The sequence below is a fragment of the Chlamydotis macqueenii genome, chromosome 11 (genome assembly GCF_036417535.1).
Source record: "Chlamydotis macqueenii isolate bChlMac1 chromosome 11, bChlMac1.mat, whole genome shotgun sequence".
Taxonomy (NCBI): domain Eukaryota; kingdom Metazoa; phylum Chordata; class Aves; order Otidiformes; family Otididae; genus Chlamydotis; species Chlamydotis macqueenii.
Genome location: NC_141566.1, coordinates 23,042,334 through 23,058,078, shown reverse-complemented (window position 1 = coordinate 23,058,078; position 15,745 = coordinate 23,042,334). Strand labels below are relative to the sequence as shown.

At 37.4% G+C, this 15,745-nt stretch overlaps 1 protein-coding gene across 5 annotated transcripts in view; it reads left to right on the top strand.

The window, feature by feature from the left end:
* Window positions 1–14,329, top strand: part of ZC3H12B (zinc finger CCCH-type containing 12B) — a 28,749-nt gene extending 14,420 nt beyond the window's left edge. For 2 of the 5 annotated variants that reach the window (XM_086756132.1, XM_086756134.1), the window contains exons 2-6: window positions 2,162–2,937; window positions 6,414–6,553; window positions 7,308–7,542; window positions 7,638–7,744; window positions 8,299–14,329. In XM_086756132.1, the coding sequence (XP_086612258.1) occupies window positions 2,327–2,937; window positions 6,414–6,553; window positions 7,308–7,542; window positions 7,638–7,744; window positions 8,299–9,719 (2,514 nt within the window). In that variant the 5' untranslated portion in view covers window positions 2,162–2,326 and the 3' untranslated portion in view covers window positions 9,720–14,329. Of the gene's footprint in view, window positions 1–1,905; window positions 2,938–6,413; window positions 6,554–7,307; window positions 7,543–7,637; window positions 7,745–8,298 lie in introns of those variants that run through there. The other 3 variants (XM_086756136.1, XM_086756135.1, XM_010127853.2) reach the window with 3 other exon arrangements.
* Window positions 14,330–15,745: the final 1,416 nt, after the last annotated feature.

Genomic DNA, 15,745 nt, shown 5'->3' with positions numbered 1-15,745 from the left:
ACCTCCCCTCCCGAGCGGCACAGGGGGGAAAAAGGGAATGGGGGTCACGGTCAGTTCATCACGCGTTGTTTTATGCTGCTGCGTCATCGTCAGGGGAAGAACTCGCATTCCTCCTCTGCTCCAGTGTGGGGTCCCTCCCATGGGGCACAGTCCTTCGTGAAACTGCTCCGGCATGGGTCATCTCTTCCACGGGTGCAGTCCCTCTAGAACAGCTGTCCCAGTGGGCCCTCCATGGGCCACAGCCTCCTTCAGGCATCCGCCTGCTCTGGTGTGGGGTCCTCCACGGGCTGCAGGGGGATCTCTGCCCCTCTGTGGGCCTCCATGGGCTGCAGGGGGACAACCTGCTCCACCATGGTCGTCACCACAGGCTGCAGGGGAATCTTGGCCAGGAGCTGCATTACTCCTCCCCCTCCTTCTTCACTGACCTTGGCGTCTGCAGCCGTTCCTCACAACAGGCTGGCAGACGCCTCTCAGGATCCTTTTTACATCTTATTCACTTCAACTGCTCAACTCCTCTCCACTTCTTGCAGCCAGGCTGGGCCGAGTTGGGGCCCAGTCGGCTGCCTGGCGGGAGGCCAGAGGGTGAGGCCTGCAAGGCCTATAAGGCTCGCGCCTCCCCCTCTCTGCCCCCACTCAGCTGCTTCACATCTTCTCCCTTCTTTTTCTGTTTTCCCCTACTTAAATACATTATCGCAGAGGCGTTATCACAGAACATTCTGCTACCAATTGGCTCGGCCTTGGCCGCTAAACAAAGGGGAGCGACTTCTAGCAGTTTCCTACAGAAGCCACCACCTTAGGCCCCCCCTCACTAACAAAACCAGAACATATGTCTATAGCATTCGTCAGAACACAAAGCTAACTGGCTATATTGTTAAAAGCAAAGGTGTATTAGAAAACTGGTATCAATTTCCATCAGTTGAAAAACTGGTGCGTGATTGCTGTTTTAATCCAGGATCGTGCTCCTCATGCTTCTTTGAACTACATCTTTGCTGACAGAAGTCTCTACAGCAGATGTAGCTTTAATACTGTGTCCTCTTTCAGAAGTTTGGTACCTTTTCATTTTTCTGTCTTTCACTCTTCTCTTTGTCTGTAGTTGCATCTGAAAGAGGTGACTTTAACAAAAGCAAGATTTGTCAAAATGGTAAAGTGGATTTAAAATAAATGATTTCTGCAAGACAATGACATCATTTTTTTTCATTACTCGCACTGTATCCTGCATTCTCAAGTCTGCTGTTTTACAGAGGAGAGGAAAGTGGGACTTGTAGCTGTCTGAAAGTAGGCCTCTCGCTAATTACTTTGATAATCAGTTTTCTCCAGTTCCCTGCATTTATATCTAGGTCTTAGTTTTACCATTTTATCTAAAACATGCACTGCTGTAGGTGCAATTCCTTTTAGAAACTATTTTCCAAAGACATCACTTCAGCCCTTCACAGGTCACTTGAATCTTCTAGTTTGTCAGACCTCTCACGAGATTTCCTTGCACAGTTTTTCTTCTGGTATAAGACAAGAATTATGAGTGTCTATCCTGACTTTCTGACAAAATGCAGTAATATCCACCTTTGATTTTGGAATTTTCAGTGAGGTCCACCTTTGATTTTGGAATTTTCAGTGAGGTAGGTACAGAGCGCAAGATAATTGTTGTGTAGAACCTTTGTGCATTTTGTTCTTGACCTTTACATGTCTAGCAGCCAGCTTGCAGTAAACTTACTTACCTTGTCTGTTCTGATAGTAAACCCTGAATGAAAGAGGCTGAAATGGTTTGTGTTAAATTTTATGCATACTGAAACTCCACACAGTTTTTCCTGATATAGACAGGCTGTTCCTGCAGTCGAAGGCTGTAAGGACAGGTTTCTAGTCAAAGTAGTGGGTCACCCTTTTCTTTTTTCTTATTTTTAAATATTACTGAGATATTCCATTAATTCCAGCTGTAAGTTTATTGTTTGGGAAGTGTAATTTATTTTTTTTGTACATAGAGTAACTGGAAGAGGCAAAGAGAATTTAATTTGTGATTAAAGAGAACATAATTACATGCTTCATTATGATCAGTTTTTACAGAGAAATGGGAATGTCTAGGGACATCTAGTGACTTGTAAACAAAATCATTATAGTTGAGTATTCTGCAGAATTTGTCAAAAGCTAATTTTTTTTTTTTTTCTTGAAGGAACTTCATGTTGGTGTTGTTTATGCCAGAACATGGTAAGCAAGGCAAATTAATTTCAGCCTCCTGTAACCCTTTTAATCAGCCAACACAATGCAATTGAATATGAATTCCAGGTGCCTTTGGAAATGAAAGAGAACTGAGCTCTCTGGCTGGAAGCTGAACGTGATGACGGCCTGGTCTATGGTAAGGAAGTTGAAAATGGAGAAGAGGCACTCCAGAGAAGACAGAAATCTGGAACAAGATGCTGGGGAATGCAGTGCTGGATCTGAGGAATGGACGAGCTCAGAAAGTGAACCTGAACAACCATGCTTCAGAAGCAGCTGTAGCAATACTCAGTGGAGAGAAAAGGAGGTTTCCACTAAACTGCATCGACCACTCTGTCGATCCCCTTGTTTGGATCGCCCAAGTTTTTCACAGAGCAGTATCACACAAGACTTGAAGCCAGATGAATGCAAAACAAATTTGGACAAGGAATACCAAGCTAAAATGGATTTTGCTTTAAAGCTTGGGTATGCAGGAGATCAGATCCAGGCTGTACTGAATAAATTGGGAGCAGATGCACTCATCAATGATGTTCTGGCAGAGCTTGTGAGACTTGGCAACAAAAGTGAATCAGAGGGACAAAGCAATGCCAGCAGTACCACTAGTACTCTGGTGCCAAGAGGCCCTTGCCCAAAGGAAATAGCAAGCCCTGAACTGTCACTTGAAGATGAAGTTGTGGATGACAGTGATAACTTGAGGCCAGTTGTCATTGATGGAAGCAACGTGGCTATGAGGTGGGTCTCCCTGTCACAACATTTGAAAATAATAAATCACTAAAATATTTATGAGAAAAATCTGTATTGATGGTAAAGTCATTTTAAGTCATGTAGTATATTTACACTGATAATACATCTTTTTTAATGGATTCTTTAATCCAAGCTTTCGGTTATGATGTTGCTCCTTTATATGTAAGCCATATTCCAATTCCCTCTCTGCATTTTCAAACCAAGTTCTCCCCTCAAATCTTTTGTTCTAGCAATCTAGCTGTAGAGTGCTTTTGTGTGGATGGGTTTAATTTTTTTGAAGTCCTTGAACATTGTTGAAAATTATTTTTGTTTAGTGTCCAGAGGCAACCAAATAGGAGAGGAGAACATGATTCTTTCTAAAATGACATGCAGCATATGCTGATGATATGCATTGCACTTCAGGGTATTTGAGCTCTTGCTGATCAAGTCTGCTCAGAATTCAAAGCAATTTAGTTGTGTCAGTACAAGGATATGCATGAGCTAAACGTGCTCACACAGCTGCGGTGCTCGTCATTTCAGAAGTGTGTACACCTATGCACTTGGCTGCTTGGATCAACACTATCTCTAGAGGTATCTGTCCCATGCCACTTTTGAGCTTGTCTGTAGAGTACGCAGTCCAGCTAGCCAATTATTTGTTTATCATTGAGAAAGTATGGCTTTCTATGAGAGAGTTCACCAAAATTTCTTTAGGTAGTGTTTACACAATAGACTTCCTTTCGTATCATCTTTCTTCTCTAAAAGAATTTGTGATCTGATTATTTTTTTAATGTATTAAGAAAATTAAGATTTTTACAGGTGTATTGAGTACTCTGAGATTTGAAATACATACCCCCCCGCCTCCCAACCTCCCCAATCGGATAAGTGTATTTTATATACAGGATTTTCCAGTGCCAAGCTTTGGTTACATCAAGCCAAAATATGTTTCTGTAGAGCAACATCACCAATATTGGATTTAACTTTTTTTCTTTCGTTTTTTTTTTTTTTTTTTTTCTGTCTGTTGAGTTTGCAGTCTCTGTCCTGCTTGTGTTACTCCTGAGTGTAATGTGGCAGCAACTGGAGAAAAGTGTGTGTGTACTTACTATAGCATAGCTTAGAACTGATGCTCTGTTTATAGAATCATAGAATATCTCAAGTTGTAAGAGACCCATAAGGATCGTAGAGTCCAAGTCATAACAAAATACATATGCATCTGAAAATTTTAAAGGATATTGAATTCTGTAAAATCTGAAATGTACCAAAATTTAAAGAAAAATGCCCGAGCAACATTGTGGCTTCTGTATTCATTAATTTAAGTGCAAGGATTTGGGCTACGCTGATGATCTATAGGCCTTAGTTATACAGAGAGTATTAGATCTGTCTGCCTTTGCTCTGTTTCAGTGTTACTTCATGTAAAATTTCGAGCCCAGGAAGAGCATGCATCTTGCTATGATCCAGTAATCTGTGATCTTGTTCTATAACAACAACACTGAAGTAAAATTTTGAATTGTAATCCACAGAATAATGCAAAAGGTGATTTTAATAAGATGCAAATCTCTTAGTTATGCATAATCTGCTCTATAGACTGAATATGTGAAAAGTGCAAGAGATATACACTTCTCATGCTTAAAAATACTGCAGTTATTGATGATGCAAATGGAGGCCTTGCCTTCACAGTAAAATGCGTATGTTGTAACTGAAAGGTGGTTATACATGGAAAATGGAATTATTTCCTTTTTCAGTATTGAAATTTTCTTGACGTAAACAGTTTTGGGATATGCTACACAAAACTAACAGCTTGGAACAGGATGGTGCAGCAGCTGGATGCCACTTTGTGTACTGTCACACAATGCCAGCTGCTTTACGTAGAGGGAAGAGTACCTAGCACTATATAGCCCCACAAAGCCTCCTTAATTTTAGAGCGTGGACTGCCCGTGCACTTTAGGGCTGCTCTAGCAGATTCATCTTCTGTGTTTTCTGCCCAGTACTGCTACCTAGGTCCCTTATGTTTTTTGTGGTGAGGATTTCACTCCTCAGTACGGCATCACTGATGTGATTCAGTTAGCGCTTTTTACAATGGATGGAACAACTTGATGAAATTAATTATTTTTCTTCACAAATTAATACAGAAGTCTATTCAGAAATAATGACTAGTAGGTGCCAAACTGACTGGGCAGCATCACTTCTGTCACAATTGATAAAAAATTGCAGCTGTGTTGAGAAAGGGCAGAAAAAAATTGGATCAATACATTTTGAAGAGTGTGCATCAAGGAGCATAGCACCGACTTACTAGTCTACCCTTTTCAAATGCCATTTTGAAATAGTTCACTTTGCTAACCAAACTGAAGTGTAACAAAGAGGGTTGTTTTGGTTTTGTTTGTTTCTTTCCTTAGTAAAGAGAGCTGACTTTTTTTTTTTTCCCCCTCAAGTAGTTGCAGTATTAGCAGAACACTTAGTTTTTATTCTTGAATTATATGGTGTAGCAGTAATGTATGCACTCTGTTTTTCAGATAAAGCAAATATTGGCTTGAATAATATAAATATGAAATCCAGCTATAATGCAAAGATCTGTGTCTCTCTTTTACCTGTGCAGACTAACTACTAAGGATATAATAATTAAATGTTGTCTTCTATTATTATGTGCTTATGTATTATTCAGGCATTCCTAAGCTATTTCCTGAGAGGATTTCAAACCTGATTCTTTAGTTCACTCTATGTTTAGCAAATCAAGATAGGTGCACCCATGAAGTAGACTGAATGAGATTAATAATTAAGATTCTACTTAGTTTCTATCAAACATCTAAAGAATTTCATTTTTCCTTTGCAGAAACTTCTTAGGCTGCTTTAAAAATGAAACCCCTTTATCTGAATTATGTGCTGTTGTAGAGACTCCTGTGTATTTCAGAAAACAAATTTTTATAAGGGTAGAGCTTAAACCAGTTTGAGAGTTATTTCTTTCCCTTAAAGAGAAGAAATCTTAATAAAAATGTAGAACATTTAGTATTAGAGAACCATACTTTTTTAATCTAGATGTTTAAAAGCACCTATCACCCATGCCAGCCAGCATTATTTAATTCCTTTTTGTTCTTAATAACTTTTTATGGTACTATTTAAGTAAGGTAAGCTCAATTTGTTGGGGAAAGTGATATTTTTCATGAGCTCAGCTAATAAAACGAAAAAGGGGACAAACTTAATGTTTATTTGGTTTTGCTTTTGAGATAGTGAAATTTCACTATTTCTAGAGTTTTAAGAAGCAGTGTTGCTGTAATATCGTGACTGAATAGCTCTGGACAATTGTCTTTTTCCAATTATGTAAGCTGGTCTAATAAAAAAAAGTTTACCTATCTTTACAGACTTTATTTCTCTTATATCCTTAGATCATGGCAGCCATGGAAGAAAAAAAAAAAAACAAAAAAAACCACCGCAACAACCAAAAACAAATGTAACTTTTGTCCGTTCTGTTTCTAAACCTTTTGCATGTTCTTCAGCCATGGGAATAAAGAAGGATTTTCGTGTCGGGGAATTCAACTAGCTGTTGACTGGTTTCTGGAAAAAGGACATAAAGATATCACTGTGTTTGTACCTGCATGGAGAAAAGAACAGTCTCGACCTGATGCACCAATTACAGGTAACAAATCAAGATTTTCTTTGACCCCTTGGTTAAAAAGAAGAAGTAGTATTGTATTAAGACACAACCATGTCATCTTTCTGATGGGTACTACATGCTGGGCTGTGGATGTGATTGCACCATGATGTTGCACTCAACCGTTCACTTGAAAACACAACATTTTCACTGGTGAAGAAACAAGCATTTAAGTATCTGCACCTGGAAACAATACTGGGTTTTTTTTTTTGTAACATTACTGGATCATTTCAGCACTTTTGAGAAGTAGTAGTCATAATTTTTCAATTATTAAATATTGTTAAGCATAGAGGAACTGATTCTTAGTTGCTGGGTGAGTATAAAATAAGTAGTATCAAGCCAGGGATTCATTTAGTAAGATTATCTTGAACACTGAAGAGGCAGCTTGAATTCTGACTTATAGAAAGTACTTATTTTTTTACTCTGGGCTTACAAGAAGGCTATTGTAATACAGGAGCAACCGAGTCCTTGATGTGTTGAATAAAGGTACATGGTTGTTTATAGAAGAATAGACTGATTATGAAGTTATTGGATATTTACCTAGTGCTTTCAAACCTCAGAAATAAAATGGCACTTTGCATATAGGTATCTTTAATGATAATGGGGACCATATATGAACATAATTAGAAAACAGTTTGTCAGAAAAGAGGGCAAGAAGTTTCATATTTTAAAGGCTGTATTTTTTTCTTCTAAAACTTTTTTTTTTTTTTTAAGCTGCTGAACTAAAATTATTTTACAGATCAAGAAATCTTACGTAAATTGGAGAAAGAAAAAATTCTTGTTTTCACCCCATCTCGAAGAGTTCAAGGAAGGAGAGTAGTTTGCTATGATGATCGCTTCATAGTAAAACTTGCTTTCGATTCAGATGGCATCATTGTATCAAATGACAACTATCGGGATCTTCAAAATGAAAAACCAGAATGGAAGAAGTTCATAGAGGAGCGACTGCTAATGTATTCTTTTGTGAATGACAAGTATGGGGTTTTTTTTTCTTCAAAAGTAAGGGAATTTACTAATTCAGAATCCTCAATAAAAACTGACATTCACATTTAATTTCTTTCCCCTTAAGATTTATGCCTCCTGATGATCCTTTAGGACGCCATGGTCCAAGCCTTGAAAATTTCTTAAGGAAAAGGCCAGTTATTCCTGAACATAAGAAACAACCGTGTCCTTATGGTAAGTGCATAAGTCAGATTGATTTGTTGTATTCAAAAGTAGGTGAAGCAAGTAATTAATTTATATCTTGTCATTACTGAAAAAAAAGTGCCATTTTTTGTGTTGCCATCCAAGCACTATTTTTATACCCTTCATACACCTAATAATAAAAACAATGTAGCGGGAAACTGACGATTACCAGATCTACCTTGTGGATAACACAGCTTCTTGCTATTTTTGTTCTGGTTTGTATTCAAGGAAGGAGATACATAACTATACAAATGGCATTAGAGCTGTTTTGTTCTTTATAGCATTGAGTATGTTGTCAGTATTGAAATCATAAGCCAGTAGGAAGAAAATCATGTGTCTTGCTCTTGATGCAGTGATATATGTGGATAGATAGACGTAGCCAAGTCTGTAACTACCTGTATATACAATATATATAATTATCCCTTCGGGAGTTAATATAGAAATATTACTATTGAGAAGTGGTGAAAGATATAAAGAAAAAAGATAGCAACTGGTGGTATTGATTAGTTTTTTGTTTGTTTAACCTGAAAACACTTTTCTTCCAGGTAAAAAGTGCACCTATGGGCACAAATGTAAATATTACCACCCAGAACGGGCAAACCAGCCTCAAAGGTCAGTAGCGGATGAGCTTCGAATAAGTGCCAAATTATCTGCTGTGAAAACTATGAGTGAGGGAGCCTTGGCCAAATGTGGCACAGGGCCATCCAGCTCCAAAGGAGAAATCAGTTCTGAAGTGAAACGCATTGCCCCAAAACGTCAGTCAGATCCAAGCATTAGATCAGTAGCTGTGGAGCCTGAGGAAAAGTTATCAGTAGCCCGGAAGTCTGAGGCCAGCTCTGTCCCGTCTCTGGTTTCTGCATTAAGTGTACCAACGCTCCCTCCACCAAAAAGCCATGCAGCTGGTGCATTAAATACTCGTTCAGCAAGCAGTCCGGTGCCAGGTTCCTCACAGTTCATGCATCAGAAATCCTCACTGGAACATATGTCCAGTGTGCAATACCCTCCTATACTAGTCACCAATAGCCATGGCACCTCAGTTAGTTATACTGAGCAGTATCCCAAATATGAATCATTGGGGGACCATGGCTATTATTCCTTACTCAGTGATTTCTCTAACTTGAGCATAAGTAGTATCCGTAACACAGATTATTACGGGGCTGATATGGACCAGGGGATGTATTCTAGAAATTCAAGCCCCTGTCCTGACAATTGCTTAAGCCATACAAGTAATGATTCTTATTCCTCTTACAATGACTTGTATCTGGGTGTAGCAGATGCCAGTCCAGAAGACAATGTGAAGATCCACAGACTGCCATCGCAAAATCGTCTTCAGCCTTTTTCCCATGGTTACCATGAAGCCTTAACTAGAGTTCAGAGTTATGGAACTGAAGAGCCTAAGCAATCCCTTCGCAAACAGTCAGTTTCCCACTTAGGCCTACATGCCCAGCATCCAGTTGTTGGAGCACGGTCCAGTTGTCCAGGAGAATACCCTGTGCCTCAAAATGTTCATCCATCAACTGCACAACCAAGCCGTGCCTTGGTCATGACAAGAATGGACAGTATTTCTGACTCGCGGCTTTATGAAGGTAACCCTACAAGACAGAGAAGACCACCTCTCTGTCGAGAGCAGCATGCTAGTTGGGATCCATTACCATGTGCATCAGATTCTTACACTTATCACTCGTATCCACTGAGTAACAACCTCATGCAGCCATGTTATGAACCTGTAATGGTAAGAAGCATGCCTGAGAAGATGGAGCAACTCTGGAGAAATCCCTGGATTGGGATATGTGGTGAGCCACGGGAACCACATATCATCCCAGAACATCAGTATCAAACATACAAGAACCTCTGCAATATTTTCCCTCCAAGCATTGTCCTTTCTGTGATGGAGAAGAATCCCCACATGACGGATGCACAACAGCTGGCAGCTATGATTGTTGCCAAATTAAGAACAGGGCGTTAAAGCATTACAGCCTCTTTTGGATAAATGAAACTATACAGTATATAAGACCTGGAGGAAAACTTAAATGAAGAAGGAAGGGGGCCAATGTATTGTAAATATTTTCTACTAAGATAATATACAATTGTGTACACAGTAGCAATCGTATATATGGTGAGGCACTATCATCTGAGAGTTGATTGTATTGTAAAACTTAAGATTTTAAATATAGGGATTTTTAATAGTATTTTATAGGAAATGCATACCTTCCTGCATGGATAGCTCACCAAGAAGTACAATGTTATGTTCAGTGTCTCAAAGCTGTTACTACAAAATTATTGTTAGCAATTATATTGCATGTATTAATGTTCACTTTCAATTTGCTTATAAATACCTAATCAGCCTTTAAAAGTATGCTTTATACAGACCCAGATTACTTTTACAGTTTCAGCTTTGTCATTTGACACTGCCTACTGACACATTAAATAGTGAAGAAAAAGTAAACTTGACAAAAATTAAAATACTCAGTTTGTAAAAGGAAGATCTTATTTCAGCTTTTGAATGCCAATGCTGTTGTTGGTACTTAAACTTAAAAACCATTCCCCAAGAGTGTGAGTATCTATTACATTGTCCAATATGTTGGCTCAATCCAACAGAAGCCAAATACTATAGTAAATTATGACCGTTGTTCAGTAAACTGAAAGAAATTTAACTGTAGCTTCTCTCTTCAGAATTGCCTCTGAACTTTGCAGTAAGCAGCTGCTGACCCAGATGACTAGACAAGCTGAAAGTAAAATGTCAGTTTTATGTGAATTGGATTGCTCGACCTGAAGCAGCGGAAACTGGATGGTAACATGTAAGTTCAGCGGCAATTACAGCCCTTCCTTTGGGACAAGGATGGTTTCTGAGTGAGCCTAACTTCAAGACTGCTGTACAAGATCAACTTGTGAAGTAGCAGAGGGGAAGGCTGCTTCTTGAAGAGATGTTACAGTTTGGGTTTGTGGCAAAGCTGGCCAGGTTTTTGCTCTTCAGATCCATGCAAAGGTGTGCATTTGCCTTATGAAGGCTTTTAGAGTTCCTGTTTCAACAGGTGAGATAATTTTGTGTGGCATTGTTTGCGCAACTGGTATCTTGCTCAGGGTGGGAACCTTTGTAGCTGAATGTCTCCAAAAGAGGCATTTATTGTTTTTTTAAGCTGCACTGACTGAACGCCCTTTTTTGAATCCATTGTATATTTCAACATTTTGAACCATTACTAACTCGATATGTCTCGAGCTAGGACTTGTTGACTTCTACTGTAGTTTTTTTCATGAAAGTTGAGAAGGCCTGGTTTATGGCCTTTTGTTTCTTCATGAGAAGGTGTGACACTGCCTAAATGTTTCTTACTGTGAAACACACGGAACGTGAGGCTGCAGTCAGGGTTGTTTCTGGTGTTTTGATAATGGCTTGCATGCTGCTTTCTAGTTATCTGTTTGCCTGAGGAACAAAGTTTTTTATAATTTCCTCCACTTGTGTTACTGTAATGGTTGGTTTGATTCAAAATATCTTGTGAGCTCTTTATCATGTGCAAATATGTTCCTGTCATATTAAAAAAAAAAACCACCCACCAAACCAATAACAAACCACAATTACAGGTGCAACTACAATTAATTTACTGATATTTGATAACCATATCATTTCACATGGGATAAATATTCTTGTGTTGGTGCAGGTAACATATATAATGACCATGTCATTATGTATTTAAAATGAGTTAACTTGAGGGTGATTCTGTATTTATGCTTCAGTGTTTAAAAATAACTTAAGTTTTAATTAGTTGGCTATTGTCTCTGTTAAGGGGGGGGGAATCTTCAGACACTTCTGATAGTTGGGGAGAACAGATTTAACTCAACCAGTTTTCAAAAACATTTCTTACTAACCAGCATTTTATATTTTTAATTTGCAATTAATTCTTATTCTCTTCTCTTGCATGGTGTAAGCAGCTGAGAGCAATGCCTCAAATAACCAGAAATGACCTTTTGTTTGTTGATACAAATTGTATCTCTTTTTCTTGATTGTATAAAAACTGTGTATAAAAAAAAAAACAACTCTAACTTCAGTATTACATTTTCACCACAATGTTTGTGACACTGTGTGTCACAGGGAAGTAGCCCATGACTAATTATGGATCTTTTTTATTTAAAATGGGCACTTGTAGTTTATAGACAAACAAGGACAACTTTTCAGAACCAGTTTATTATGTGCACAGATACTGTGTGTACACCTTGAAGCATTACATAGTTATCTTTAGTCTATTTATTAAGCAGATACATTCTTGCACTAAACTCTTATGTAAAAATGTTGCTGTTAACTCATCTGCATGTGTTTAAAATGTAACAATATAATTGCTGTAGACCCTGCTCTATTCTTAAAGGATTAATTTATAAATTATTTAGGTTTAAAATGAAGTTTATTGTGCACTAACGTTTTCCATCATGCATGGAATTAAATATTTGTATGTAGAAAAGTGTTTGTTCCCTCTTTCTCCAATTATAAACATAAGCTATTTTGAGAGGTTTAGTAGATGTTTTTAATGCTTTCTAATGTGGAAAACTGAACAGAAATTTCTGTATCAAGTGTTGGGTGGCTAAGGAGATACTTTTTTTTTTTTTTGTAGGATTTGTTTATTCGTTTTAATTTTCACTAACTTCTGTCTTACTGATGGAAAAAATTCCTTTTTAAACACCAGGAATGCTATGCCAATACAAATTCAGCATACTATTTCCCTAAGGCACTTTGAAGGCAAACTGTCTTTTTTTCTAGGAAGCTATTAGCATCTATCATGCATAGAGTTACAAAATGGGCAGCGCAGCCTTGTGGAAATAATTTGCAAATTTTGTGCTTGTTTAGTCTTCCTCAGAGGTAACAGAACTTTAAGTGATAATTCAGTCATCCACATCTGTTTTCAGATATGTTTACAGGGAAATCAGAACACTGACACATTGATTATCTTCCGCGCATAAGCTTAGATTTCTTCTTACATAGAAGAGCTGATCTTATTAACATCTGATCATAGCTGTCTATATTGTAAATAGAAGACTTTGTATAAATGCTCTTTTTGAGAGCATGGTATTTAAATGTTTTTAAAACCGTAAGAGAACAGTTCTAGAAACTATATTTTAATAAAATCCATGAAATTACAATCCTAGAGGAAAAAAAAACAAAAACCCCAAAAAATACCCCACACACAAGTGGGAAGGTAAAATCCTGGCCTCCTGCAATCAGCAAGAGTTAAGCAGTAGGGGCCAGAGCATTCTCTGGGAGTTCTGCTTTACCGATCTTTCATCTTTAGCTATATTACTTTCACATAATTTGTCACTTAATGTATAACATAACATTAAATTAATAAATCTAATGCTTTATGGGATGTCAGTCTAAGTTATTTAATGTTTTTTGTAAGAATTAATGTCAGTAATATATTAAATTGTACATACAGATTATTTCACTACTGTTAGTGCTGTTGTTGTCATATTGAGCTGCAGTAGTTGGCTTTATTCATTTGTAGAATTAAACATTATTGTTTAATTGTGGTAAAATTTTATAAATCTCTTTGGGTTTTTTTGGTTGACCCAAATATAATGTAAGTCTTAATGACAAAATGAGTGAAAATGAATGTTAAAACAGTATGTGGTATCTGTAAATCTCTGTAGTAATGTGTGCACTGCTCTAGTTGCTGCTGCATGTAACTCATTCACTAACATGAGTCTGTTCAGTTTTTGTAAAAATACTTTCACTGTAATCTTAAAAATAGAAGGTGTGGGTATGGTTACTTAGAACAAGCAGAAGGATCCTCCTTAAAAAAAAAAAGAAACAAAACCAAAACATTCTATCTAGGTGCATTCAAGCCTACATCTTTTTACTTCCTGTTTGCCTCAAATAATGAATTTTGGCATTTTGGAATTCTTAATTATAAAGTCAGAACATGCAAAGAATCTGTCCAAATACTTCAGTTAAAAAAAATACTTGGAGACATGCATGTATACCTGTGATGTATACCACACCACAAACAGGAACATTTCAAGGGATGTATTTTGATTACAGTAGTCTTTAAAACTCCATACTAATAAGAAGGAACATGCATCATTTCTGTGAGACTCTGCTCCACAGAGTTGAAATATTACTTTACCTTGACTTGCCAAAAGGTTACCTGAAGCATTAGTATTACAGGACTTGTAGCAGTCAGATCATTAGATCTGTCACTATTATTTCTATGGTGAGTGTTCAGCTTTAATATTCCTCTTACGTACCTATAGCTTGTCTGCATCACAGAGCCCTTATTAACTGTATTTCTTGCAACATTTCAACTGGAAAAATACAAGTGCCCCATCACTTAAATAATTCTCATGCCAGCATTTGGTTAGCCTTTGAAGAGCCATTATTCAATATGCATTATTTTGGTCTGTGGTATTTAAAGTTTGTAAATGTATTAAAAGAAGTGAGAGAAGAATCTAAAACAAATATATAGGCTATAGGCTATTACTTGTTGCTCCCCTGCTCTCTGTAAAAAGGCTTGCACAATTATTTAATTGTATGAAACGTTATACTTTATATATATTTAAAACACTGCTTATTTAATAAAATTGAGAGCCACTGGATTGTTTCTAGCTTTTTCTTTTGTAATGCCCTTCAGACGAGAGCCCCCAAAAGCCAGTTTTGTCCAAAACAACTGTTGTAGTCTGTCCAAATTATTTCTCAATATTTTTAGCTGATTTACCCAGATTCATTAGTCATACATAATTTTCAGATTTTCCATCTGAGCTTAAACCGAGAAGGAATTGGACAAGCATTTTACTTTTCTGTAAAAAGCAGAGGAAAACGTGCTATTTAGGTTGCACTGTCTTGTCAGAATAACATCCTTTGTCAACCTCTGTGTTACACAAGTTTTGTTTTGCTATTTAAACATGTACGCATTTCCCTTACTACAGGGGAGGAGATATGATATCATTTATTACGATTGCTTTGACTGAAACTGCTTTAACTTGTTGTGGTAAGGAGGGAGAGTAAAACTAATGAAAGGAAAATCGTATACAAACATCATCACCATCTGGATGTGCATGAACTTCTCACCGTTACCACCTTTGCTCTCACAATGTCCAGGAACCAGGTGATCTCTGAAGACAGCACAAAACCAATCAAAACACCTGTATTACAAAGTTGCTTTTTCCTAATACCAGGCCCTTTCTGCTTAATTTACATCTTCACTCCTGAAAACAATAATTAAATTCCACAGGATATTCTTACTGTTCCAGTTTTCTCCCCAAAACTGTACCCCTGGGTACAGCTGAAGTCCTTGTCAGAATAGCTGCCTTTGGGAATGAGAAAACAGAATATTAAAGACTTGAATAGCCAGGAAAAAGTTATCTTAATAAGGTTCCACTACTCTGCCAATTACTTGCATTGAAAAGAAATCCAAAAAGCGGCAGAAGCCAACCCCTATTTGTATGATTTGTTCCCTATAGTCCCAGCTTCTATCTCCAATCTTTTCCAGAGCTTCCCTTTGGAGATGTTTTTTTCAGACAGTTAAAAAAAAAAAAAAAACACAATGAAAAAAAAACCACCACCAACAAAAAAAACCCCACCACCTTTACCAAAAGAGAAAAAGGTTACAATATAGCACAGTATTTGCCAGCATCACACTTTCCTTTTTGAACTGTTATGCTTGTTTGCATTGACAGACCTCAGAAGTACCAAATACAATAATTTAAGTAATTTCTCTACCAAATACAGTAATAAAAGAACAAATCCTCTTCACTCAATATTTCCTAAATAAGCTTGAGGAATTGCTGGGTAAAAGGAGAAATTTCTAAAAATGCTAGAAAGGGGAAGGGCTTACCTGAAAAATCCCTCATAACAGCAAGAGAAGTTTGTTTTCTTTTGCATTAGCACTGCTTGTTTTTAGACAAGGAAATGTACAAGGCATCTTCCATTTTAAACAACTTTTGGCTGTCAGGTAAAGACTAACTGCAGTAGAACAGGATGACAAAAAAACCTAAACTTACATTATGGACATT